The sequence below is a fragment of the Mchenga conophoros genome, linkage group LG23 (assembly GCF_057382185.1).
Source record: "Mchenga conophoros isolate Kocher_MC1m ecotype Shallow Benthic linkage group LG23, M_conophoros_male_GT1.1, whole genome shotgun sequence".
Lineage (NCBI taxonomy): Eukaryota > Metazoa > Chordata > Actinopteri > Cichliformes > Cichlidae > Mchenga > Mchenga conophoros.
The window spans coordinates 39,607,444-39,633,958 of NC_140547.1; the positions used below are offsets into that span (position 1 = coordinate 39,607,444).

The 26,515-nt window shown below is 42.5% G+C and overlaps 1 protein-coding gene across 3 annotated transcripts in view; it reads left to right on the forward strand.

Moving 5' to 3' along the window:
- The window catches only part of pard3ba (par-3 family cell polarity regulator beta a), a 275,607-nt gene that overhangs the window by 47,519 nt on the left and 201,573 nt on the right, over window positions 1-26,515 (forward strand). For 2 of the 3 annotated variants that reach the window (XM_085266405.1, XM_085266406.1), the window contains exon 1: window positions 18,887-19,360. The exons of the other annotated variant lie outside the window; for it this stretch is intronic. In XM_085266405.1, the coding sequence (XP_085122531.1) occupies window positions 19,244-19,360 (117 nt within the window). In that variant the 5' untranslated portion in view covers window positions 18,887-19,243. Of the gene's footprint in view, window positions 1-18,886; window positions 19,361-26,515 lie in introns of those variants that run through there. 3 annotated transcript variants of the gene reach the window in all.

The following is a 26,515-nucleotide window of genomic DNA, read 5'->3' on the forward strand; positions in this document are numbered from 1 at the left end:
GACCTGCAGCGGAGTTTAGGCCCAGACACGGCTAGTGACATCAGACTTAACAACCAGATTGAGCAGCTTTGGGATGTGGTGGAACAGGAGATTCACATCGTGGATGTGCTGTGTGATGCTGTCATGTCAGTATGACCCAAAATCTGTGAGGGATGTTTCCAGCACCTTGTTGAAACTATGTGATGAAGAATCAAGGCGGTGTTGAAGATAAAAGGAGCTCCAGCACAGAACTAGAAAGGTACCAAATGTATATCAAAATAGTATCTCTTAACCTTGTGGTGTGTGTGTGTGTGTTTTTATGTGCGTGTGTTGGACGAGTGTAGCTATGACAGCCCAATTTACAGCCCACTGGTGTGTTTAATGGAGCTGATGAAGCAATGATCGCTCATCCAATCCTTTCTCTCCTTATACCCTCTTCGCCTGGGCCTGATATTTGCCACAATCTCTCAACACACACACACACACACACAACATCTATGTGATGCGAGATGGTGGTCACACACCTACCCCAAAGTTTACCTACGCACACGCACGCACAAATCCCGCTTTATAGGGGATAATCCAATGACAGCCAATTTGCTGGAGGGATATACTTTTTTTTATTTCATTCTTTATTTATCCATTGCTTCTGCGTTTACAAGGCAATTTGTTAGGTGGCCAGCTGGAGGAGGCAAGTATTAACCTAGACTTCCATTACCATGCCCCCTCCCTCCCTCCCCAACAACCACTTTCTCTCTTACTCCCCCCCAGCCCCTGCATCCCCTTGCCCGCTCATCCTTTTAAGATTAAGCCGCCCCCTTAAAAAAAAAAAAGAAGGAAAGGGTGGGGGTCTAGTGTAATCATGAAAGTGTCATATTTCAGCTGACAGAAGAGGAAACGGTGGCTTCGGGGTCAACTCTGAAATTCTCCACTCTTCACTCTCACTTCTTTTCTTTTTTTTTTCTCCGCAGTCGCTTCCACCCACCTGTGCTCTTTCCATCTCTTTATTGCCCTCCCTCTTGCTCGTTCGCTCCTGTTTTCCTTATTTATTTATTTATCTCTGCAGCCATCGTCTTTGCACGCTCTACCCCTTTCTCTTTCTTTTTGATTTTGTCCTCACTTTTTCTCTCCCCGTCTTCCTCTCCAGTCTTGTTATGCCTCCGTCTCCCCTCTCTCCCTTTCTCCTCTCTCTGACAGTGGTTCAATAAGCAGTGCCTCCAGAGTGATCTTGCTCAGTCAGTGGCCAATTACCCAGTCACACTGCCTGTCCTCTGGGACGGACAGGATTAGCAGGATCTGTCGTCCAACCAGACACACATGCTCACTCTTGCTCGCGCGCACACTCAGCCTTGGACACCTGTCACTTAGACATGGACAGACAACCTGTGGGTTCTTTTTTGTCTGTGGAAAAAATAAATAAATCTCAGGCTCCACCATCTTTTTCTCCAACGGGCAATTTGACAGGCCAGTGAAGAGAGGCGTGGGGATGCTGTGGAGAGGAGGAAATATATGCCGTATCAAATGCATAAAAGCACAAGTACAAGCTCCAGTGGTGCAGGTAGTCAGTGTGTGGTTTGGTAGCCAGTCAAGCTGCACTGAGGGATGAGACCTCACCTGGAGCAGATTTTTGCTTAAGGGCAGCTAGCTCAGGGCAACTCGGATTTGCAACCTGATGACCACAGCGGTGCAGCTAGTGAAAGCAGCAAGAGGAACCTAATGTCACTCACCACTTCTCCCTACGGCCCGACTTCTTCTTTGTTGTAAGCATTTCACTTCTGCAGTGCACTGCTCTCAGTGCTGAGGTGTCAGATATAGACTCTTGCAGTATTTTTTGATAACTTGCTACAATATGACACAAAATCCATTTTTACATCATTCAGGCTAAGTTGATAATTCAACTCGGCCTGTCTCTACTAAATGACAACACCAGGTTGTGAAAATGCACATCATCTGGTGCACCCTGCACATAACTGCACTAATAAACATAACTGACCAACAAATGTATTTAAAAAACACTCTTAAAAGTATGAAAGATCATTGAGTTGGTGACAGAATTTGCCCGTGCCTTCCAAACTCACATTAGCATCATCAGATCTAGGAAAATATCATCAGGAGTTAACATAAGTGATGACCATTCATTGTCATAGTTACTATAATGAAGTGATTATTGTCTAGCATGGAGAACTTGGAAAGTGATCTTGTTAATTTTTTTTAACAGGTAATCTTTTTTTAATGCTGTAAGCACTTTGATGGTACATGGGAGGATGGATCCATGCTTATATTTGTTTACACCAAATTCTGACCCTGCAACTCTGAATGTTTCGGTTCAAATTGAGACTCATCAGACCTGGCAACATTTTTACAGTCTTCTGTCTGTGTGAAATGTACCATCTGTTTCCATTTTTTAACTAGTATTAGGGGTTCCTGGTGTGGTCTTCTGCTGGTGTTGCTCTTCTGCTTTATTTCACATTCAGAGACGGTCTTCTGCATACGTTGATTGTAACAAATGGTTTCCAAGTTAGCTAGTGCTAATCTTAGCAGCGAACCCCCCACAAATGGTTTTTGATCCCAGCAGATCTGCAGTTTCAGAGGCTACTCAGACCAGTCCACCAGGCAGCAGCAACAATAACACGTTCAAAGTTGCTTAAATGATCTTTTTTCTCTATTCTGATGCAGAGTTTGAACGTGTTAACAAACAGTCGAACAGCTGTATCAAATACTGTCTAGACCGTTCTCACTCCCGAGACGTAATATACCGACGGTTTGCCGCATCCCAAGGCGTTCCACGGGAACACGAAAGGTGACCTTCCGCGTAGAACGACTGTCCTGCGGTGATAGACGTTCCAGCCATGTATTCCAGCCCTAACCATAACCTTATCCCTAACGGTTAGGGATAAGGTTAGGGTTAGGGCCTAACCTTAACCACCACTTTAATGACGTTGTTGTTTTCCAAAGCGATTTAAGTAAAATAAACGTACATGTGTAGATTCATTCCAAACGGAATTTTTCTGATCTCATAATATAGGGATGTATTGGATGCCCGGAAGCATAACATACCGACAATTCACCTAGCGTAAAATGTTATGCTGGGAGTGAGAACGTGTTGCAATGTCAGAATATATATTGAGTACTTCTTGTCCTTTGGTGGATCTGACTTTAGGCATGCTTGAGTATCAAGGGTGGTCATATTTATATACAGTTAAAGAATGATAAGTATCAGCTCCTCTTGTTCTGTAGAAAGTGCTGTATCTCTGTTTTATTGGAAGGTTGCGTCTTTGAGTAATAGTCCATGCTCCTGTGAGTGAGACAGTACCTGAACAGTTTAGCAGCAGCCCATTCTTCATCGCAGATACGATCACCGTCCTACCTTCGGTTTGAAGCAGCGCCTTAGCCCGGTCTCACGCATTATTCATGTGCTTAAACCTTTCCCAAAAATAACTTATGTGGTCATTGTAATGTTTTTGTTTCCAGCAGAGAAAATCTGCCAGCCTGGCTGTGGCTTAACCTCTTCAGCCCACACAGTTTCACCAGTGGGTGTCCTGATCAAACATATGGTGCACAGCCAAGCTTTGTTTAAACTTGCTGACCTTCATTTTGAATTCTGGTCAAGATTCTGAAGTTTCCAAAGATACCAAACACATCAGGCTGAATTACTTTGAAATGTGGGTTCAGTGATCCCCAAGGCAAGTCTTGTTTTCTCTTTTGGCGGGCATGTGTGCATTGGTCTCCAGGGTTTTGATGTTTCACTAACTTTCTTGTGATATTCAGTACATACACAATCTGTTTTTTCGAACTTTGAAAGGAGTATTTTTAATCCAAAATCAAAAACCCGTTAAGCATATCCAGACCCTGGCAAGCCTGTTTGCCGCTGGAAGCACAGCTCAGCATGGTGACTTCTTGGCTCCCGGAGGTCACGGTCAGAGTCATATTTGTCCTTTTCGGTCTTGGCAGCCTCAGACCTGTGGGAGAACTGCTTTGGTTCCACTGGTTCTTCGACTGTCAGCACTTTCTGCTGTTACTGAGGGAGATAAATGATGACAGAGGCATGATTTGGCTTGCAGCAAGCAGAGGGGCATGATATGGGAAGAAATAAGCACTGCCTGAAATAAAATGTCTTTGTTTTAGCCAAGCTGCAGCGTCTTGGGCTGAAAAATTAAGCTACCATGAAAGTGCCATAAACTGCAGTTCCTCAACTGGCCACTTGAGGCTGTTTCAAAAGAGGGTGAGTCCCTATAGACTCTCATGTTAAAATGCACAACTTTGTAGCCAAAAACCTAAGGTCCCTTTTGGTGATTTATTCTTTTTATATCATGGATTTAAATAGCGTCAAGGACTGACGTTATACATTCTTAGCGGTGTGGCTGCTTTGAATGTGCAGACCGCTTGACTGTGTTTGAAGTGTTGGTTCCTTTTTGACCAATTTTAATGCAATCATCTTACAAGTAGTATGATTTTCTGTGCAGTTTATTATACCAATAGTCTGTCCAAGAAGTTTCAGTGTGTGAAATGTTAGTATTTTATTTGTCTGTTACCTATAGTAATTAGCAGGTTTTGGTGTCTATTTTAGCTAATTTCTCCTACTAGCATTAGCTGATAACCTAGCACTGTACCCACAAATATTTCCCATGTCTGCCAGAAAATGTTCAGGGAGCATTTTGAAGACTGTTCCTGGTGTTTGCCAGCAATTCCCAGTGGTTTAAGGTTGTCAGCAAAGAACAACTAACACCCATGGACTACCAGCTAAGCTTGGGATAGGTGCTAAGCTAAAGGGTTTATATGTTGTTTACCTTCTGGAAAAAATGTTAAATATTTCAAGTGTTTTCTCTGTTAATTAACTAATGATAATTGTATGCTTAGATAAAATACTTTGTCCTGAACTAACATTTTTAGTATGATTTAGGAACATCACACAGATCATGCATAACATGGGCGTGGCCTCAGCAAAAAAACAAAACAAGCCCCCCCCCCCCCCAAATTATTAATGGCAGATCCATCTTTCATACACAGTTCATGGTTTTTTCCATATTGGTGCTTAAATGTTCAGCAGATAAAAATATTAAATAAAATAGTACCAAATTAACAAGGTACATTAGCACAAAATATTGTATGATATTCATGAGTTCAGTAATGATGTGTACCTGCTAGACTAATATGATTTTTATCACCCGCCGCTGTTCATTGTTTCTTTTTTTTTTTCTTTTTAGCAAATGTCACTAAGCTAAATCAAAGCTGTAAACATTCAGTTTTCCTCAATCAAGGAAACACAACGATCCAAATTTTGAAAAAAAACTCCTACGCTGATCTTTCTGGCATGCCCTCCTAGAAAGAAGAGACTGACACTTCTGAGCCACTTTCCCACAAACCTTCGAGGATTCCCCACCCACCCCACCTGATCTCAGAGCGTTCACTGACACGGTGGGGAAAATAGGCTGGATTCTTCCTCTGTTTTGAAAATCCCTCAATGGGTCTTTTTGAACTTGTCTGTGTCCAAGGCCGGCTTATCAAGCCACTTCAAAGACACTGCAGACTGCACATTACATCAGGGCTGTGGTGGCCATTGACGCGTTCGTTCACGCGAGTGGAAACAGAGAAGAATGTCCTCTAATCTCAGTCCTGCAGAGAGGGGCTTTTAAGTTAGGCCTGGAGTTTTCCTCCTCTGGTTAGAGGTAAAAATAATACTTTTCACCAGGTAAGTGGCACCCTGCTTTTTGTCGCCTCAAGGATCCTATCAAGTCCCTGAAGTTCACTTAAGCGCAGCGATGCTTTACATATAATTTTTTCACTGCAAGGTTGCATCAAATTAACTTCCATCTTGAGCTTGTTTTCTTTAGAAATCAGGAACCTGATGTACTTTTTCTGTAAAAGCATTACCATATTCCAGGTGTAAGAGTGCGTAAATCTGTGTCGCTTTAGTCTGAATTTCATTTCCAGTGTAGCTTTTAAAACCAAATGGATTTAAAGTGAAATTGCATTCATCTTAGGTCTACACAATGGCTGAGAGATGTTGGACAGGCAGCAAGATGGGATCAATATTAGCTATTTCTGCTATTAAGGGATTTAAACTATACTTTTAGCGAAGTCCTTACTTTTAAATTACTCTTTCAGTTGGTGAAAAAGGCACAACAGACATATCTGACAACCTCTCATCCATAATGAGTTTATTGCTCACGGAGGGGAGGGGAGAGGGGGGGCAGTGACAGCAGCGAATGGAAACCAAACAGCTTCAAAATTACTATCATTCCCTACCTCTCTTCCAGAAAAGCTCTTTTTGATATTGACTGAATCAAAGAGGCGTCTCTGAGTAATTAAGTAAATTATGGCTCAGCAGAATTGTAGACTTGGTTGAGAAACTACACTCTATGGATTCCGCTCTAATTACAAAGGAGAGCCGGGCAGAAATAGCTTTTCCTTTCATCCCCAACCTTGGAGTAGTCTAGATGAAGCAGCTGTAAGCCTGGACTTAACCCAGCGATCGACCTGGAAGACGAGAGAAAGGGCCAAAAGTTTATTTCCTGACTGCTCTGCTCCATCCATATTTATAGTCTTCCTTGGGAAAGTGTAGTTGGGATTTACAGAGATGAAAAAAGCAGATACAAGACAGAATATGATTGAATTAATGGGGATACATGGGCTTGAGATTAGAGAAAAATTGATAGTCGCAAGGAAAGACGCGGCCTTGGCTTTACACGAGGCGGGGCTGCACTCGGGACTTCAGGGATACTTGAAACCGGCTTTAAGCTTTGTCCAGACTGCTTGTTAAATAGTCGGATAGCTTTGGAAAACCCATGTATCAGTTTCTTTTAGATCTCAAATCGGGGGTTTGAGTGGATGACATCCTCAGTCTTTTTAAATTATTTGGATTTCTCACAATTTATTAATTTATTTTTCTACTGCAATTTTATTTTCTACCAGGAATGAAACACAGTTGCAGCTTTAAATATGAGAGCCTTTACTATATTGCCAAAAGTATTCACTCACTCATCCAAATCAATGAATTCAGGTGTCCCAATCACTTCCATGGCCACAGGTGTATAAAATCAAACACAGACCATACCATACCATACCACCTTTATTTATAAAGCACTTTAACATAAAACCAGAATTCACAAAGTGCTGTACATGCTAAAAGCATAAGTAAAGAAAATTAAAATGAGATAAGATCAAATAAATAACTAAAAAACTAAAATAAATTGAAACATGTCAAAACAAATTGAGTCAACCCCTCTAATCAATGCCAAAGGCTTCAGCGAATAAATATGTTTTAAGAAGACTTTTAAATTCAGAGAGAGAAGAGGCCTGCCTAACATACAAGGGTAGATCATTCCACAACTTATTCCACAACCCATTCACTGCTTCTACAAGCAGTGAATGGGTCGCTCTTGGGAGCTCAGTGAATTCCAGCATGAATCCTTGATAGGATGCTACCTGCGCAACATGTTAAGTTGTTAAATTTCCTTTATATTAAATATTCCACAGTCATTTATTAGTTGTATAATTACAAAGTGGAAGAAGAGCAGGAGCAACAGCACAACAGCCACAAGTTGGAAAGCAGATGTGTACAGATGTGGTCAACTTTCTCCAGACTCTTACAGACCTCCAAACTTTATGTAGCTTTCAGATTATCTAATGCACAGTGTATAGAGAGCTTCATGAAAGGAAGCAATGCAAGTGCAATGCAAAGGGTTAAATGCAGTGGTTTAAAGCAGCGGTCCCCAACCCCCGGGCCTCGGACCGTTTGGTACCGGGCCGCGAGAGTTGAGGCTCAGGTGTGAAATGTATGGTTTTCAGGGTTTTTATCGGTTTTCAGCGTTATTTTGTTAGTGTTTTTATCGTTAACTCGGTTTTCCTGGGTCTTTTCACGTGTGTTATGAATAACTCTTCTATTTTTCAGTACCGGTACTAGTTTTATTTTGTTGTATTTTTCCGCGACACCTTAAAGGCCGGTCCGTGAAAATATTGTCGGGCATAAACCGGTCCGTGGCGCAAAAAAGGTTGTGGACCGCTGGTTTAAAGCATGTCACCACTGGACTCAGGCATTTTCAGACATTGAGCTCAGATCCTTAGTCCCAGAGAAAGGTACTCTTAATGATTTCTGCATATCTGCAAGATATTTTGTAGCAATTTCATACTTCCAACTTTTGTGGCAACAGTTTGGGGATGGCCCCTTCATGTTCCAACATGACACAAAACAAGGTACACAAAGACATGGATGAGCAATTTTGGTGTGAAAGAACTTGACCTCAACCCTGTTTTAGCACTCAAAGTGTCATTCACCCAATCACACACACAGTCTGATGGATGCATCGGGGGGAAACTCAGGGTTCAATAACTTGAGGATCGATCCACCGATCTTTGAGTTAGCAGCAGTAAAGGACTATGTTCTACCCCCTGAGCCACAGCTGCCCTGCATCTGCTCCTGCGTTGACAGGATATGTACATATTTTCAAATTTAGCAAAATCCTTCTAAACATAACAAAGAATGTAAGGAGCCTCCACTTTGCCTGCACATGACATGATCCCAGAGATTTCCATATTTCTATGACTGTTTCTTACCTCAAGCACAGCTTCTGCATGATGTCTATGATATAGCTGACTTTTACAGAAATACACCTGTAAATTGAAATTTCTTGTGTGTATTGTGTGCAGGCCTCTTTTTGGGTTAAATAATAATTTGCCTAAAATGCTGTATGTAAGTCACCTCGCCCCCAAAAGCATGGCGCCAATCAAATAGTGCTGTCTCCATAGAAACGGTTCTCTCAAATCAAATGGTGGAGCAGCTAGCTATGTAGCTGCTGCTGGGTGGTGTCTGTCAAACCACACAGTCATTACCTGTACCCCCATCCCTTTGTATCACAGGCAATCACAGTCTATTCACAGTCTGCAGAAAGCAGGGTGCCTTTTCTCTCCCAGAAAGTGATCGAGGCTCGATTTTGAAAGAAACCCAGCGTGGCGCTTTCCCTGTGACAAGTTCAGACCACTTTCTCCTCTTTCCACCTCCTCCTTGTCATTGATCAGGGCTCCTTTCAACCACACCGAGCGCCTCCTCCCCGCAGAATCAGGTCCAGGCTGGTCAAGTGAATAACAACCTCCAGACGCGCAATCATGCGCCGCGGAGAGTCTGCTCTGTAATGACAGAAGAGACACCCTCATCACCAAAATCTTCACTTACGGAGGAAGATTCAAATTGGGGCCATTTAGGTTAAAAGAGCTTCATCACTCTGTACTGTGCTAGCTGAAGGGATACAAAAGTAATCTCGGCACTCCCTGATCCTCCGTCCTCTTCTGAGGAACCAGCCTGTGCTAAAGTTCCAATAACCTGTGTAACAGGGTGATTGAACTCGAGTTTTCGGCCAAGACCTTTTTCTCACTGCGTCATTTTTGCCTTGTTGAACTGCTCGTCTCCCCGGCTCCTTCTGTACACCCATTTCTCAGTTGCCAGCCTGACTCTCAGCCAGCATAATAGGAACATCTTGTTGATACTTAAACTCAGGGTTTTCTCCGACCCAATTCTGCATGCAAATCAAAGTTGGATTAATCTGGGATTGTCTGATGAACTAATTATGCAGTAATTGTTCTGGTCTAGACCAGTGATCCATTGTATGAGAGGGACTCTTTGTGTCTTTCCCGTGCTGATTGAGAATGATAATTAGGTTTTTTGATTGGCAGGGGGGCAATTTTGATCTCCCTCTTTTTTCCCCCTTTGGCCCACCGCACACACCCACACAAACACGCACACACACACTCGCTTTCTCTCCTCTCTTCTAACCCACCCTCTATTCCTCCTCTATTGAATCCCAGAGACAAATCCATCTTGCAAGCTAAACTGTAAGATAGGGAGCCTTTAAACAGGTTGCTGAGGGTTAAGTGGTGAGGCCGGACTGTCATGCATTTGCAATTAGAGCATTTGCATAACTTAATTGAGAGTGTTTGCTGGATGTTTTGTCATTAGTTCTCCCATCACACGCAGGAGAGCTGGGTTGACGGCCACTTCGCAAACCTTTATGCCCGCAAGAAAGAACTCCACGTGCACAAACACGAGACAGCGGTTCCATGTTTCTTTTTCTCTCTCTCTGTCGCTCTGCTCCTCTGACCTAACCTCACTGTGTTCTTCTCTATATGAGCCCAGTCATAATCACCCTCGTGCAGAATTCCCACAAATTGACCAGGATCATATAACGGCAACAAAACCCAGTCACGTCCCTTTGAAGTCATGTCAGTCAAAACAAACATCTGACCTGCTGGAAAAGTAATGAAACCCCATAATGAGGTGGTGTTATTACAGTAAAGCCTCTCTCAACTTTCTGCCTTTCTGGCCTTTGACCTCAGGGGCCACAGCCAATTAGATGACCCTTCCAGCCTGTAATAGGATCCGGCTTGTTTGCATGCAGTGACTGAAGCTTGATGGGAAACAAAGGAGAGTTTGGAAAATCAGAAAAATAGACATTTTCTTTGCCTCTCGCAATATGAAGGCTTCTCTAATTACAAATCAACCAAACTGAATTCAATTTCGGGGACTTGAAGTAATTCAGCTACTCTTAAGCAAAAATACATTAAAAAAGGTGCAGCATAAACCCACAAAAGTAAATGCAACCCAAAAAGGAAATTAATTAATAAACCAAATGACGAAATAAATAAATAAATCAAAATTCAGCTATTTTTGATTAAAGGTTATTTTAAGTGTTCATTACCTCGTAGCCTCTTAAAAAATCTAAAAGGACAAATACTTAAGGTTTTTGATTAATTCTTCAAAAATTCCATTTATTAAGTGCAATCACACAGTCCAATCATTCATGTTTCCATTTCACAGGTACAGTGTAGGTGCAGGTAATGTCCATATATTGCTCCATTGCTATAAGAAATGGAATAAACTTTAAGGTAGAAAAGGAAAGCATTCATCATCTAACAACACTCTGAGATTATACACTATAAACTAACAACATGTATTACATACATTTGAATTAGACAGGCCAGGAGTAGCTAGTAAGTAAAACTTTGTGATCAATATGTTGAAATGGCTATATCAATAAAGTGCTGTGCAAAAGAAAACAAAAAACATTAGACATCAGCACTTTGAAATAGTTCATTAAAAGCAATTTTAAAAAGATGAGTTTTTAGAAAATATCCCAAAACTATATTTCAGTTTCTTCAACTTCTTAAAACTTTTTAACCATCTGTTTAATTAACTTTGTGGTGACACTATTTTGGGCAAAGAGCACTGGGTTTCATTTTTGATTGGATCTTTGATGCCAGTCCCCTCCTATTTCTCATATTTTCTGCTCAGCCCATCAATCTCAATGAAGGCATAAAGAAAATGCCCAAAAAATGCTCCTCTAAACCAGCTTTATTCAAACCATGTCTTGTGTTGTACATGTAGCAATTTGCAGTTTGAATACAGTGCAGGAAGTATTGCTCTAAGGGTAGAAATTATTTATATAATGCATGTACATAAATTAGCTTTGCATAGATCATTTATGCATATAGATTTATGGAAATGTGCTTATCCAAAGGCTATGCAACTTAACTAGACCACATACTGCAGTCAAGCCAACTGCATTTTTTCTCGTCTTTCAGTGGATGCATGTTTTACATTATGTATAGTTACATTTAATGGCAGTCGTGAGAAACAAGCAATGCTACTCTTTGGGCCAAGCTTTGGTTCACATCAGTGAACAGTAGACCCAGCAAAGCTATACTTTTGCCACGTTTAATCAGTGGTGGATTCATAACAACTCTAGGAAATAAAGCAGAAACTGATTTTATGACATTTTAAAAACTTTAATATCACAAACACATAAACTTGATACAGGTGAACGTGGAAATAACCCATGTGTGCAGGTGCTTGCTGTGAGGGTTAGGGTCAAATCACCAGGCCGATCGAGCACAGGAGAAAAACCATCGTGCATGAGGTGTAAGGATGACATCACCGGAACCTTTCTAAACTGCAGACGGAAAAAAAATGTGCCCTTTCAGAGCCATTAAACTATTTAAATATGTGGCCCCATCGTGCACCCCCCCCCCCCCCTTTAAGCACTTAAGTCACCAGCCTCCACCCCCAGCCACATCACCCAACCTCCAACCTCACCTTTCCCTAGCACTGCTTTTGCCTTGTTTGCTTTTGTTGCCAACGTGTGCCCCCATAATTGCCCAAATCAATGCTCAGCAGTCTCTCTCGCTGTGATTAGGCGGAAAATGAGGTTATGTGGCAGTTGCCATGGTTTCGAGGCAGCAAATTTCTAAAAAAGATCTCCCGCGAATCCAGAGACTGGCATGGTATAATGAACTTATATTAAAGCTACTTTTGTCTCAGTGTAGATTTTAATTACCCGGCGACTGTCTCTGACAGAAGGAACGAGGAAGGAAATGAGAAGAAAACGGCGAGAGAACAAGAAAGCGGGTGAAAGAATGGGTGAAAAACAGGGTTTATGTGCCAAAGCACTAATTCGATCCATTAAGGGATGTGTGTTTGCGAGAGAGAGTGAGAGAGAGTGTGTGATGTGCTACCTGCCTGGTGAATATAAAGTCCCATTCTCACCCATCAATGAGCACGGTGCAAAGGGCGAGAGTCGTGTCTTGTTAAACTCCAGGCTTCAGCTGAGAAAATTCTAATTAGCCTAATTAGGTGTGTGCAACAGTCAAAGATGGAATGACTACTCCTGTGTGGCTTCCTTGCAGAGAAAAGTGAGAAAATATGTTTCCTCTTCAGAAATTGTGTGAAAATACGCGCAGATGCGTCGGTATAATCGACAAATCCACATCCTACCTCCGGCTGTGATCACCTGCAGCCTTGTTTCTTCCTTATACACCTGCTCTATGGAGTTTTTGTGAGTGTGTGTTTTATGATGGAATAACTCCTGGCTTCTTGCCAATGGAGATGCTTCAAAAGTTAATGATTAACAAAAACCTTGCTTGACTGCTTGCATAACACCTTACAGTGAGTCAGTCACTGGCAACAGCCTCCCCGGAGTGCACTTCTTCAGATGTGTTTTACACTCAGATCACACGTGCCTGGTGTCAGCCACAAGTGCAACGTACACTCAACCACATTTTGGGAAGTCAGCTCAGGCTAGGACTTCCTGGTTTGGTTCCATTGAAGGAAAACAAAGCTTGAGCTACAATGACCATTCATATCATTTCATTTGGATGTGATTGTGTCCAACTGTACTCCACAAATGTGCGAGTTCATCTCTGGGGAGTATTTATAGAGCAGAAAACTTTGAGGAAAGGTTTTCTAAGAAATCCAGCAGACCTGCTTACAAGAAGTCTGACAGGATGAGCTTGAATGTCGATTAGCATAGTGCAGCTAATACAGGAAACTGAAAACAAATGGAAGGTTTTTTATTTAGATGCTTTTTAACTGGAGCTTTTTTCCTGAAGCTTACTGAACGTAATACTTTTCTCAGTGATTACTGTAAATAAACACAAAGAAAACTGATTTAAAATAAAAAAAAAAGTTTTAATAGTAAACAATAAAATTTGATGCGTGGTTAAAAAAATACAGATAAACATCTTTAAAAGTTAATATTAAGAAATTCCTGAACTTTTTGGACTTTCTTTGTTACTGACTTTTTTCCCCAGTGTTTGCAGTATGCATAAAGTGTTATTCGTTTCATAAATGACAGACTGTGTGAGATTATTTAATTATAATATGCTTTCCCACACACACGGGTAAAAAATATTTTTTTAAATAAATGTACAATTTTTGGAGGGATTTGCAGGTGTGGGATGAGATCGACAACAATGCAAAATGTCATTATCTATCTCTGTTTTTAACAGGTATTAATATTTTTTCATCAGCAGTTAATATCAAATACATTTCTCCTGCAATATGTTCATTGATACTTGTATTATTATTGTAAACTAACCATATGTCTCTGAGTGTGATATCAGCGTGGAACTACTCATGCAGTGTTTGGATTGCTAGGAGGCGTGTCTCGGGACCATTTAGGCTTCTGTCTCTTTTTAATGTGCGTTTCTATCCTTTTCTTTTGCTGTGAAATATTAATATAAATCAAAAGATAAAGACTTGGACGTTTCTTCATGTTTATACCCTGTGTTTAACATGGTGGGTGACACATGGCCCCAGACGCTCAGCTCAAATGATAATTCGCCTGAAATCATGTTGTCTGGGTCACTTATGAAAGAGGTTAAAGAGATCACATCCGGCTCGCTTTGGGAAAATTCCCCTGATGGTGATGAGACGTGCGAGGCTATGACAGAAAGAACAAATACTTTTTTCTTCAATTTCCCCTCATTTGTACTTCAACGCCGTGAATACCCGAGCTGGAAGTATGGTATGTTATATATTAACTACGCCGCTTCAGGACTGAAGAATATCAAAGCCTCCAACTTCCTCTCGGATTTAAAATTCTGCAAACGTCTCATCACCTTCAGTACACACCGTACACTACACACTGTACCGGGCGGGAAGTCGGCCGCCAGCAGTGCGCCACAAAGATCCTCCCAAATTGTAAGCATATAAGCGCCAAAGTACAATATACATCTCTGTGTGTCCACAGATCACGGTGAATGGTGATATCTTTTTGCTTTTTGCTTTGAATAACTGTGATTACTCTAGACAACAATCCTGTAACACTTGTAATTCACAGGCGTGCACCTTTAGCTATTGGGCTGTAGCCTTTCAGCAGCGGCACACAAAAGAAATGCAATTTTGCATCATGAATATTATACCTGCGGTCTGAAATGAAATCCTCATGCTGAATGAAAGTCATATTTTGTGATTGCGAACACTATCTCTCATGCCCGACTTGTGCAGCTACGGCACACATACGCACACAATCAGAGAGCCAGAGCAGGTTTTTATGAGTAATCCTCGCCAATGATTCAGGGCCTGTAATTGTAAGCAGCGCAGCAGGAAGTGAAGCAAGTCTCAACTATTGACCGGCTCCAGTCTCACACTGAGCTAAAACACAGGGGTGGTGGCACTGCCGCTGAGAACATGTCAATTTTGCTCTTTAGAAAAGGGGCACTGCTTGAAGACTGAAAGCAAATCAACACGTGTATCGACCCGAACAACCCAACCCTGTAAATTGCACTCAGAGAAACGAGCAAAACAACAAAAACCATCACTTGGCTTTTATTGATGACCAGCACTCTGGCTAAGCAAGCCTTACTTCCAGATGAGGAAAAGATTGAAAAGACAAAAAAAAAGAAAAAGAAAAAGGTTTGATAGAACATTCAGAGATGCTCGATATGAGCTTGTAACAGACTTTCAGCTCTTTTAAATTACTGCCTGCTTTTGGCATCTCGCTCAAAAACGCTACAGGTGAGGGCGTGCTCAGAAGCTACTACTCTATTTATAGAGGAAGTGACATCACAGAGCAGAGAAGTGACAGCGCTGATGCTGTGCAAACACTCCAGCGTGATATTGCTGTCAAACTCGTCTTCGTCTCAGGTCACGCTGCAGCTCCTATCGTCCTCACGTGGGAATAGATCAAATTTTTTTGCAGGTTCTCACTGTCGGCTTGTTTTATTACGACACTGCATTTCTGACAATGGCATCTTGTCATCCGGTTTTTTCACATGTTAGAGTGTGAGAAGGTATTTGAGGCCTCTGTAGCGTGTACACCATCTTCTTCTTCTTTATAAATATAGAGGAAGTGTGCAGAAAACAGGAACAAGTTGAACAAAGAGGGAAGCTTTTCTACGCCGTCTGTTTATAATAAGTGGGTTATGGTGGGGTTTTTTAATTTTCATTGCAGTGTCACGGTCATCCACTGTTTTTGGAACATTTTAGGGAAGAAGAACTATATTATGGTCATGTTCAAGTTCAGTTCAAGTTCAGTTGACTGGCATATGGAGCTACAAGAGTGTCTATGTCGTCTTCGATTAGGGGAAGCGCAATAAAGCGCACTAATTAAACAATATATGATTGTGCCTTCTTAGTAGATTTCATAGCACAGTCTCTCATTGCCAGCTACAAATTCTCCGTTGTACGCAGCAGTGGCCTGATATTAACTGACAGTCTGACTATAGGAAAGTCATTGTGTCACCGTGAAGTTATGTGTCTTCCTTGAACAAACTGAGAGCCGTGTGAGTTGAAACAGGCCACAAAGTCAAGCTTAGCCACAATCCTGGGATAACATCTAAATGCCAGCCCATATCAGCTTTGGATCAGGTTATGCACTGCTAAACATCCAGCTCACACATATTATGTATCACACATCATCTAGGCTGCTTTAAGTCTACCTAGACTTGAAGTCAAGACCGCCTAAACCAAGACCAAGACAATACCAAGACCAGAGGGTATCGAGACCAAGACAAGACCAAGACCAGAGGGTATCGAGACCAAGACAAGACCAAGACCAGAGGGTATCGAGACCAAGACAAGACCAAGACAAAGTCGAGACGAGACCGACACAAAAAGTCTTTAAACTGCAGCCAGATGCTGCTTCGTTTACGGGTGTCAGGCATATTTATGTGTTTTTGCGATGCACTCGCACAGCCCTCCTCACCGCTGTCTACTGTCTCACTTACTGAGAGGACAGACTCACGCTCCACTTGACTGTCGCGTCTCTCACCCTCTCTGTTTTTCACATAATGACATTATCCTATATCCTCGCATGTGATTGGCCATGATATGGAGGGATTGGAGCATAGCTGAGCCACTGTGTGAGAGCTGAGCAACGAAAGGAAATTAAGTGATGAGCCGGCTCTCGCTCAATGGGAGTCGACTCTTCTGATTCACCACAAAGCACTCTCTAAGTACGGCTCTTAGAGCTGATGCTTTTGCGCATGACACATTATCAAATGTTACGTTGTGTGTCATGGATACTGTTGACTCCAAGTCTCCCGACCACTATGTCGATCTGAGACAGCAAGACCGAGACAGCGAGACCAAGTCAAAAGCCCGTCGAGACCAAGACAAGACCAAGACCACGTAAAAGTTCTCAAGACATCCAACTCTAAGTCTACCTACAGTTGCGGTTCACCTGCAAGCCACTTTGCAACCCACTCACATTGCTCCATGTGCTTGTTTTTATGCTGTTTCTAATTTGGTCAATGTTATATGTGTTGTCATATCTGTCGACCTTGCTGATGTCGTCCCAATAGAAGTCCAGCTTTCAGAAAATAGATCGAGAATATGAACAAAACAAAAAAAGTAGAAAAAATTAGTGTTTGGCTGATTATTTCTTTGTTGTAACAATGTGACAATGCTTCTTGGCAATAAACCTTATACCGTTGGAATGCCTTAAATGGTGACATATTTCTAAGGAAAATGCATTTGTGGGTTGAGCAGCAGAGTTATGTATGTCGTTTGCGCCTATTAAAGACTTCAAAATCTTCCCTGCCAATGTCAGACGGTTTAATCTGCTACTGAATCCCGTCTGGTGTTGTTTATTAGATCGGATGTTTAGAATTAACAACCCTCTTTTTATGATAGTGGGCCAGACTGAAATGAGGATTTAAAGACAGCTAAAGCACTTACACCATACAGTTTAATCTCTCTCCGCTCTCAGTTTTTATCATTGCTGTATGGAAACACCCCTGGCCTGGATGAGGTTGACTGCAGTTAGCAGTGGAACATGTGTTTTCAAGTTTCTCTGACTGGTGAGTCAGCAGCTGGGGGAACATAACCAGCATCATATACTCTCAGTACCTGTGAAAACAGAGTGTTAAACCAGGCGTGAAATTATGCTCAGCCTCGAAAATCAGAGCCCAGGGATTACGGACATGTGCAGCTATTGTGGGATTTGCTAATTGGAGATTCTCTCTTTCTTCCTGTTTTTTTCAGTCTGCCTTCTATCCTTTGGACTCTCATTCTCTGGACTCCCCCTCCAAATTCACCTTGTTTACCATGGACTGAGATGAAACAAGAAGCAAAAAGAGGCTGTTCCGTTCCGTACATTTCGGATGAATTACACTGGCAGTGGAAATAATTGCTTGTCCCAATTATGAATTCATCTGCTGCCGTGGCTTTCAGACTTGATGTGGAGAAAATTCCCCAGAGCAGAACCAAACAATGCGGGGGGAATAAGGCACATGAGTGTGTCAGTGGCCATTAATATCCATAAAGGCAATTTCACAGCACACCTAATGACATAAAATGACAGACAATAACGGTTAGGGAAAAAGTGTGTGAGTGGAGGTGAGGTGGTGTATGGGGGCTAGAGTAGGGAAGGAGCTAATATAGTTCTCAGCAAACACACGTAGAGAGTTTATGTCATAGTTTCTACGTGCCAGAAAATCTGACAGGTAGGAAATAAATGTTAATGGGGTGGGCATAATATTAGGAACACTTCCTAATACAATGAAGGCCAGTACAACACCACCGCTTACAATAATCTTAATAATGATTATATTAATAATAAGGAAAAATGATCATTTGGAAATGTAATTGTAAATGAAAGTAAGTGCAGTGAAACAATACTGAAAAAAACAAAGGTACAAATCTGCTGTGATCATTCACGACTGGATCTTTCCACCCGAGTTCTATCAGAGTTTCTACTTTCTTCGAGGTATATTTGTTGTTTAGTTGCTGCTTTTAAGATGTCTGGGTAAAAAAAAATGTCTCTGTTACTTCACAGAGTCTGTGCTGCCACATTTTCTTTGTGCTTCTTTTTCTGCTTCCTTTTACAGCCCAGCTGAGGTTTTAATCAGGTAATAATATATAAAAATTGATGTAAATTTACATTTACATCAATGTTACAGTTGACTCCACCCTGATGCTTTTGTTTTTGACTCTATTCATAATCTTTATGCAACAGCCCATGAAATTTGAATAATACACATTTACATACAGGTACTTCTTTTTGTGCCTGTATTAGCGTTATATGAAACATAACCTGTTTAACTATTGTCATGCGCATTAATGAAGCCTGTAGAAATAACCCATAAAGTGTGGGTGGTGTATGTCAGTGGGAATGTAATTCCCTGGAGTGCCAGAGTCACCGTGATTTCTTCCGGGTTCCTGTCTCGGTTTGTTTTGTTTGGGTGTATCGGCGGACAGCGCAACATGACAGAAAGTCACTCTCGGCGACTGTGATAACCGCTTTTTCTTCCACTTTTCCCACAAAATAAGATGTCTTCTGGAGTTTTATACGTCGCTGTATTTCGGTAACCTCTGATTAGTGACTTTAAGGTGATTTCATCCAGACCTGAGACACCTGTTGCGGCAGTTTCGACAGACAGGTGCCACTTTGTCCGTCACCAACACCGGGAGAAGCTCCGGGTCGAGAGATCACCGAAACTTGGATTACTTCCTTAACTATTTTAAACAATTTTTTTTTCTGAACTTGTTGCTATAATGAAAGTTACGGTAACTTTCGGGGACACCTCTGTGGTGGTTCCCTGCAAAGCTGGGTGGACAGTCCGGGATTTAATCGAACAAGCTACGCGGAGGTACCGCAGGATTTTGGAGCAGGTAAGCGCCGTCTTTGCGCTACTTCACGCTATTCTCCATGAATACAGAACCAACATGACACAACATTTCATTCCAGTCATTCTTCGCATTTTGTGAGGGGTAGCGCTCATAACTTGGGCTGGGGTGTGGATCACGTGACACGGCTAATTTACAGGTTATGACGTCTTCACTATCGGAGCTAACGTTAGCAGCTAGCTTAAATAAGACGGAGAAAAAAGCTATTTATTGCTTACAGACAATTAATTTTGCAGCTAAAATTGAGCCGAATTCACTTTATGGCACTTATTTATGCCAAGCAAGTCAAAGTGTTGTTGAAAGTTAAAAACTTTTAAATATATTCGAGTTTTTTTTTTAATTAAGAGAGTTTCTGTCCTATTAATGAGTTTTACTGAAAGAATCACGCACTGTGTGATTCTTACATAATTTATTTATTTATTTTTTAAAAAGTTTTTAAGTGCACCTCTCAGCCACCACATTACATCTGGGTATCAGGTGAAGAGAGTAACAACAATGCAGTGTTTTGCTGATACACTGTGGATGCTGGCATTCTTGTGGATGTTACTTTGACACATAGCACCCAAACATTGCTGCACACCATCAGAGAGAAAAGAACAACCTGCTCCCCTATGATTAATAAATAAATATAATCATAAGAGTGCATCCTCCATTAAAGCAGTTTCAAGGAAAGTATAATATAATGGCTTTTGTCCCATTTTTTTCCAGTCTTCACCACTCAGGTCTTCCGTTTCATGAGGTTTGTGTTTTGTATTCTCATTGGCTAACAACACTGATTACGTGCCTCCTTAGCGGAGGAATATATAAAAAATAAAATTTCCCTCATCACTATCCAACAGGGGTTCTCAAGCTGCTGCCAGCCCTCAGTTCTCTGTCTCAGTTGTTTCAATTTAAAGTATGTCCTCCACCCAGGAGTTTGTGGAAAGGTGGGGTTGTCTTCTTCCATTTCAGCATGATCAACTTTAGTAAAAAGGCCTGGCCTAGTTAAGCGTCCTGCAGGGCCACTCAGATTATTGCTGTCATAGGGTTCAGGGAGTCCACTGTGCTAGGCATCTTCTGAAACTATCCAGCGATCTGCCAGTTCAGGTGGGTCAAAAATAGTCCAACCAATTTAATGCTGCTCTGTTAAAGTTTATGCATTTTTATATAATACATATAATGCTCTACTGGCCCCATCACTAGGTAGCTAATGGGTAAGAATGCGAGGAGTATTGTTTTCTTGTGACTGGAGTTTTTCTTTCCAGTGTTCACGTACACACAGCAGCGTTCTGCTCCCTGCTGCAATCACTTGAGCATTAATCATTCTGCCGAACTGACCTTTTTATTAATCAGCAGCGTGCGATTGTGCTGTCCTTGTGTGATAGCGCACCTTATGTGTGTTTCATCTCAGCAAGGATGGGTGTGAGTGGTGCCGGCTGCAGCCGTGGCTGTCTACCTGTACAATAGCGCCCTGTTTAAGCTCTGGTATCTCAGTGGGCAGGTGGAAGTTTACTGCTTTATGTCCTCAATGTGGCTGCAGTTGGGGAGGTGCGTGGTGGACAGGAGGCTTTGTCCTGTGAGTGATTGGGGATTAGGATTGGTGACGGGCCCTGTTCTTATCGGTTCCCCCTCCTTCAGCCTTCTGCCCAGGCACCCTCCCTCCCTCTCCCCTCCACAAGGCGAGGCAAGAGGCTGCCATGTGGGGATTCGAGGAGCCGTGGTGGCAGGGATGGAAGGACAGATTAGGTGTCTTGGATGGCTCGATGGATTGCTTCCTCTTAGTGAAGAGGCGCACACAAACATTTCCACAGCCACACGAACAGGCGGGGGAGCTCATCTCACTCAGTGTCCCCTGAGCTGTCTGCTTCACTGACAGCCACAGCCGTGCCCGCTCTGCCCAGCAGTCATGGCCGATTCTCCCAGCGGCGCGCCGCGGGTGCACAAGCTGCACCGGGTTAAAATGTGAGCCTGCTATTAAAAACACGCCTGGGCCTTGATTGCTTTTCACAAAGCATGTTAATTAGGAGCCGCTACGAGACGCTGACTTAGCGGTCTGTGGCCTTCCTCTTAATAGAGGCAGCTCATTGCGAGGACAGTCCAGCTCTGGAGCTGCCAGAGAGGGCCGAGCAGATCTGACCAGATGAGGCGGTTGCTCCTGCCAGGAGAATCCACTTAGCACCCACATTATCCGCACATTTCTCCACTTAACCGCACATTTCTCCACTTGTCCGTGGCCGCTGACAGCAGGGACAGTGTCAAAAACCTGAGTTTAATCACTGTTTGTGTGTGCGTGTGTGTGTGTTTGTTTATGACCATGTGCAGGGTAAACTGTGGAGTCTGCACAGGCCCTCTGTGCATTGCCATAATGGCATGTAGACCTCACCAATTAGCAGTTTCCAGCTGCTTTTATCTGTTATCGTGGCGAAAACGGCTATGTCTCCTGACAAAATGTGTCTGTATAGAGAAGATTTCTGCTCATTATGCAGTGTGATCTCTAAAATTGGAGCGTGCAAAGCACCAGTATACTGATGAAACATTAAAAGTAAAGGACACAGTAGTTTTCTGACTTTAATCTCAGCTATGGTGTGACTAAAACACATGATTTCTGGGGGGGTGTTATGTAAAGATTGCAAAAATTTGATTAGATGGTTAGATGGCGTGCATCTGCACACAACAATTTTTCCATTAGGACATCTCAAGTAACATATTTTTGCATGATTGGCAGTACAAATTCAAAAAGTGGCTCGCTGGGCCGGTCACTGTCTGGGCAGTCCTCATTATCATACAGCTCCTTCCCCAGATAAGATCTTATTCCACTGTGGGATTTTCCTCCAACTTTCCCTTTTTGAGTTCCGGCTGGCGATGGTATATCTTCCCCCTGATCCATTGCGAGCTGGAGAAGTTGATTCAGTGCAGACTAAGGGCTACGGTCAAGATGGTGAAGTTGGAGACTCACGTGAGAAGCAACTGGTTGTAATCACGAGTTATTTGTCACAAAGTATTTGGCAGATAAAATAATTTGCAGAAAGGAAACGTATAAATGGCGTGATTTAGTTGTTCAGATTGTATGTGTGTCTCCTATCGCAGCATGTGCCACACCTATGTGTCCACATACCCAATTTACAGGCCTGACATCCTCTAATAGAATCTGAATCTGTGGGAAATCCTGCGATCATTTATTAAAGTCAATTCCTGTAAACTGTGATGATGTAAAACCCCCATAGTTGCAGGGCTGAGTAGTGTATGTGCTTTAGCCTGGGGGACCTGTGTGAAGACTCCACGTCTTGCAAATTCTCAGGGGAAAGAGCCAGGTACTGTAGCTGTCTCGCTCTGTCTCAAGCCCTGTCTGTGCAGCTTCAGTTCTGATTACAGCCCGTATACCTCGTATGTGCTGACAGCTCTCTAAGCAAGCTGAAAGCGCTCTGTCCTCCTTGTGTAAGTAAGCAGGTGGGAGAGGACTTGTCCGGTGCGGGTTGGTGTGTGCGTCAAGGCTCTGCCCTGTGTAAAATGCATTTCTTTTTAAAAGTTGCGAGCAGCTCAGGTCATTTGTGACATTGGATTTAAGTACACGCAGACTGTCAGCTGCATTCATCAGACTGCTGCAATTGCGTTTTAGGGGAAATCATTCGGCGCACCTGATCCCTGAAGGAAAACCATCCCGCCCTAGAGATGAGGCTGTATTTCTGCCTTTAGGGCACTGAAGCAGGACAGGTGCAGGCTGATGCACGAGACTTTAAACTCTGATAGCCCAGCCATTAAAAAGGTATTAAAAAGCAGATGTGATCCTATGACACTTGCCACTTACCGAAAGATGAAAGTGTTAAAAAAACAAAACAAGGATCAAAATGCCACCAAAAAACGAGCATTTATAAGCAACATCTAAACAAGCAAACCCAAAATTCGTTAAAAGTGGTGGCAATTTGGATACATTTGAACGCAAGTGCCTCAGTTTTAGAAAACATGCAGGATTGAAATGGCAGAACCATTTTTTGGTAAATGGCTTGACAAAAACAAACAAGGTTTAATCTCACCGTTGTTCAGAGGTATTAAAAATAACGAAATAAAATGTGAAATCATTTAAAAAGCATCAGCTCTTCGATAATAACTGAATTTAATGCATAATCCTTAAAAAGCCACAGACGCAGTGTTTTGTCGGTTTTGCTCCTGGATCTTCAAAACTAATGCTGGTCCAGGTTCACCTTCCCAAGTGAGCAATCACATTATTGTGATGTCATAGTTTTGCAAGGTGGAAAGGCATCACACCTAACCCTAACCCCCTGACTATAACTCCCTCCAGCTTTTCTCTCTACCCTCGTGCCTTGGCGGACGCTCCTCATCGACGTGTTCATTAAAACATTTTTTTTTTTTTGGTCATGGCTAAATCCACGCCTTGCTCCTGCAGCTTTGTAATTGCACATTCTTCTGAGGATCAAAGTGTGAAATAGCCTCCCCTTCGCTCCCTCTCCTCCTCCGCCGCCGCCGCCTCCTCGCCGAGTTTAGCTTCACTAATCGGCCCAGTGCTTCAGCGCTCTCGAGTGGTGTCGTATTTGCTCACCAGAGTGAAGGTGGAGAAGGCGGGGGGAGGAGGTATCTCTTTAAATGATGGGGGGACTTAATGGTGTAATTTGCGGGGAATTTACTCTTCTAACTGTCACGGTAATTCCCCTCTGCCGTTGACTGACTGACTCCCGATTCCTTTTGTTATTTATTTCTTGGGAAAAGTGAGTGGAATTACCAGGGATTGACAATGAGGGACTTCAGAAGAACTTCTCTTTATTGCCCTCTTTCCTCCCTAAAGATTACTTTCCCTGTGAAGTGTCATCCGTTCATCCCTTTTCATCACTGGGTAGAGAGGAAAAAGCTTCTCGGGGCCTCCCGCGTGTGCCAGGTGTGCTTAAGCTTCGCTGACTGCGATGCTCATTAACACATGGACGTTCCCGCGCACTAATCCAGTGATTTGAATGAGTTCTTTTCCCTTAAAAACCACGCTCGCGCCTCTGATTTCACTAAGGTGTGTGCCGATGTTATGTCGTCACAAAAGCACCAATGACCGCCCTTCCCATCCTTTGCTGTGGCTGGCCTGTGCACAAACACACACACACACACAGCAGTAGAAGAATGCCGTCAGTTTTTCAGGTTCAACCGGTTTTTCTGGCGTGGCATTCTCGGTCCATACTGATGTCTTTTCTTTTTTTGTTTTGTTTTTTTGTAGTAATAATTTTTTTTAAAAAAATGATCAGATTCGTGCTTTGTATGGCGCGGTATACTTTGAGGAGTCGTCAGTTAACAGCTTGTAACCCAAGCTCACTGCGTGTTTTAACGTGTCGTGTGTATTTGCCTCTTATCTGAAAGCAATCTGTGTGGGAAACCTGCGCTCACAGCCACGGACATCTCTCATGTCTGCTTGTTCTTTGTTGTGCGACTTTCCTGTCGGCTTGTAGTCACATTCCATTCATGTGCAGGTGTTCCTGAAAGCGCCATCTGAACTTCTTTTCAGATGACTCCATGTTCACGTGTTCGCCGTGTCTCTGTAGTACAGTGGCACAAACGCCTGCATTCAGCTTTGTGTGCAGCCTCTGCTCCACAGCAGACCCTTACATATTGTGTAACACGTGGCACGACCATCTTTGAGAACATGTAGCTAAATAGGGAAAGTTCAGGCACTATTTAGGATCCAGTTCACTGTGTGCCAAACCACCAACTCGGGACAGTCCTAAGTAAAGGCTGTGCAGCTTTTTATTTCAATCTTAGCATGTAGACCTCTGCCGGAGGTTTTTTCCTGTTAAATTGTTTTTTTTTGTTTTTTTTCCTTTCCCAATGTCACCAAGTGCTTCCTCAACAATCAATCCTTTGATTTTTGCAGTTTCCTCGTTATTATTGTAGGGTCTCTACCTTATAATATAAAGACTTTTAAGGCAACTTTTGTTATGATTTCGTGCCATATAAGTAAAATTGAGTTGAACTTTTAAAAACGACATAATGATAAAGATTTTGAAAAACTGTGCTTGTCGTAGTTATTTTCTGCGCTTATCTCTCAGAAGTGACACTTACTTTAATGACACTTCTGAGTGGAGAGAGGTTCTGGCGTTATTGCTGTGATTGATATCCCAGGCTCTCCCTGTCATTTGTTTAAGAGAATAGTCTTGGCCCACTGTGAAAGGAAGACGCTCTGTTTTGTTTTTGTTTTTTTTTCTTTTTCCCCTGCGCTCCGTAATTCACATTCGAGTGCAGCCGAGCAAGAAGGAGCTCATTCACAACAGGGCACGGTGATACAGCGGAAGCCGCTCACTGGGTCTCAGCCAAACTCATTCCAGCCTCCGAGGCTTCTCGCTTATAGTCGATACTTTTGCTGGTAATGCAGTCTTGTGTTGTTTAGGACAGATTGCTTATTGGTATGGGCGCTTCCTAATAAGCCATTTCCTACTCCGTGCATTGTTAGGAACGATAAGGCTCGTCAAAGACTTCTACAAATTTCTTCTAATATAAATTGTGCAAAACAAACTCCAAATATGAGCTAAATTTAACCCATCAACAAGGATGGAATTGTATAGTTTTTTAAATGTGTCCAATTTACCATCTTCCTACAGGAAAAAACAAAACAAAAACTTGGTCCAAAGCAGAGCTAGACCACAGCAGGCTGTGTGCGTGTCTGCAGGGTCGCAAAAAGGGGAAGGTGTCATTGTTCGTGTACTTCTCCATTGATTATGTTGTGTAAACAGCAGATTGTGGCTTTGTCAAAAGTCCCTGTTGTTTGTTGATGAGCTGCGTGTAGTTTCCTGTCTGAGGGTGTGTTCAATCTAACTTGCTCATCGGGATTGCAAAACTGGCCCGGAATGTGCCCACCGCTCCCCACGGAGCAGCAAAACTGGAAAAATGTCTCGCTCTCATCGGGCTCTCACATACTTCTGCACAAACTGTACCGATAACACGGTGACACGTATGTACAATCATATACTTACCCAACAAACAGGAAAACCTACTGTGGAGTCCAGATTTTTGGCTACTATGTTACATTAGTTGCTAAAAACATAGCACTTATAGTAAGTTGGCCAAAACGGAGCTACAACTAACATTTTTAAAGCTAGAACTTTCAACTGAATAAAGCATGAACGCATGTTTTATGAAGACAGACTGAAGGTAGTAGAGCCACGAGGGCTACAT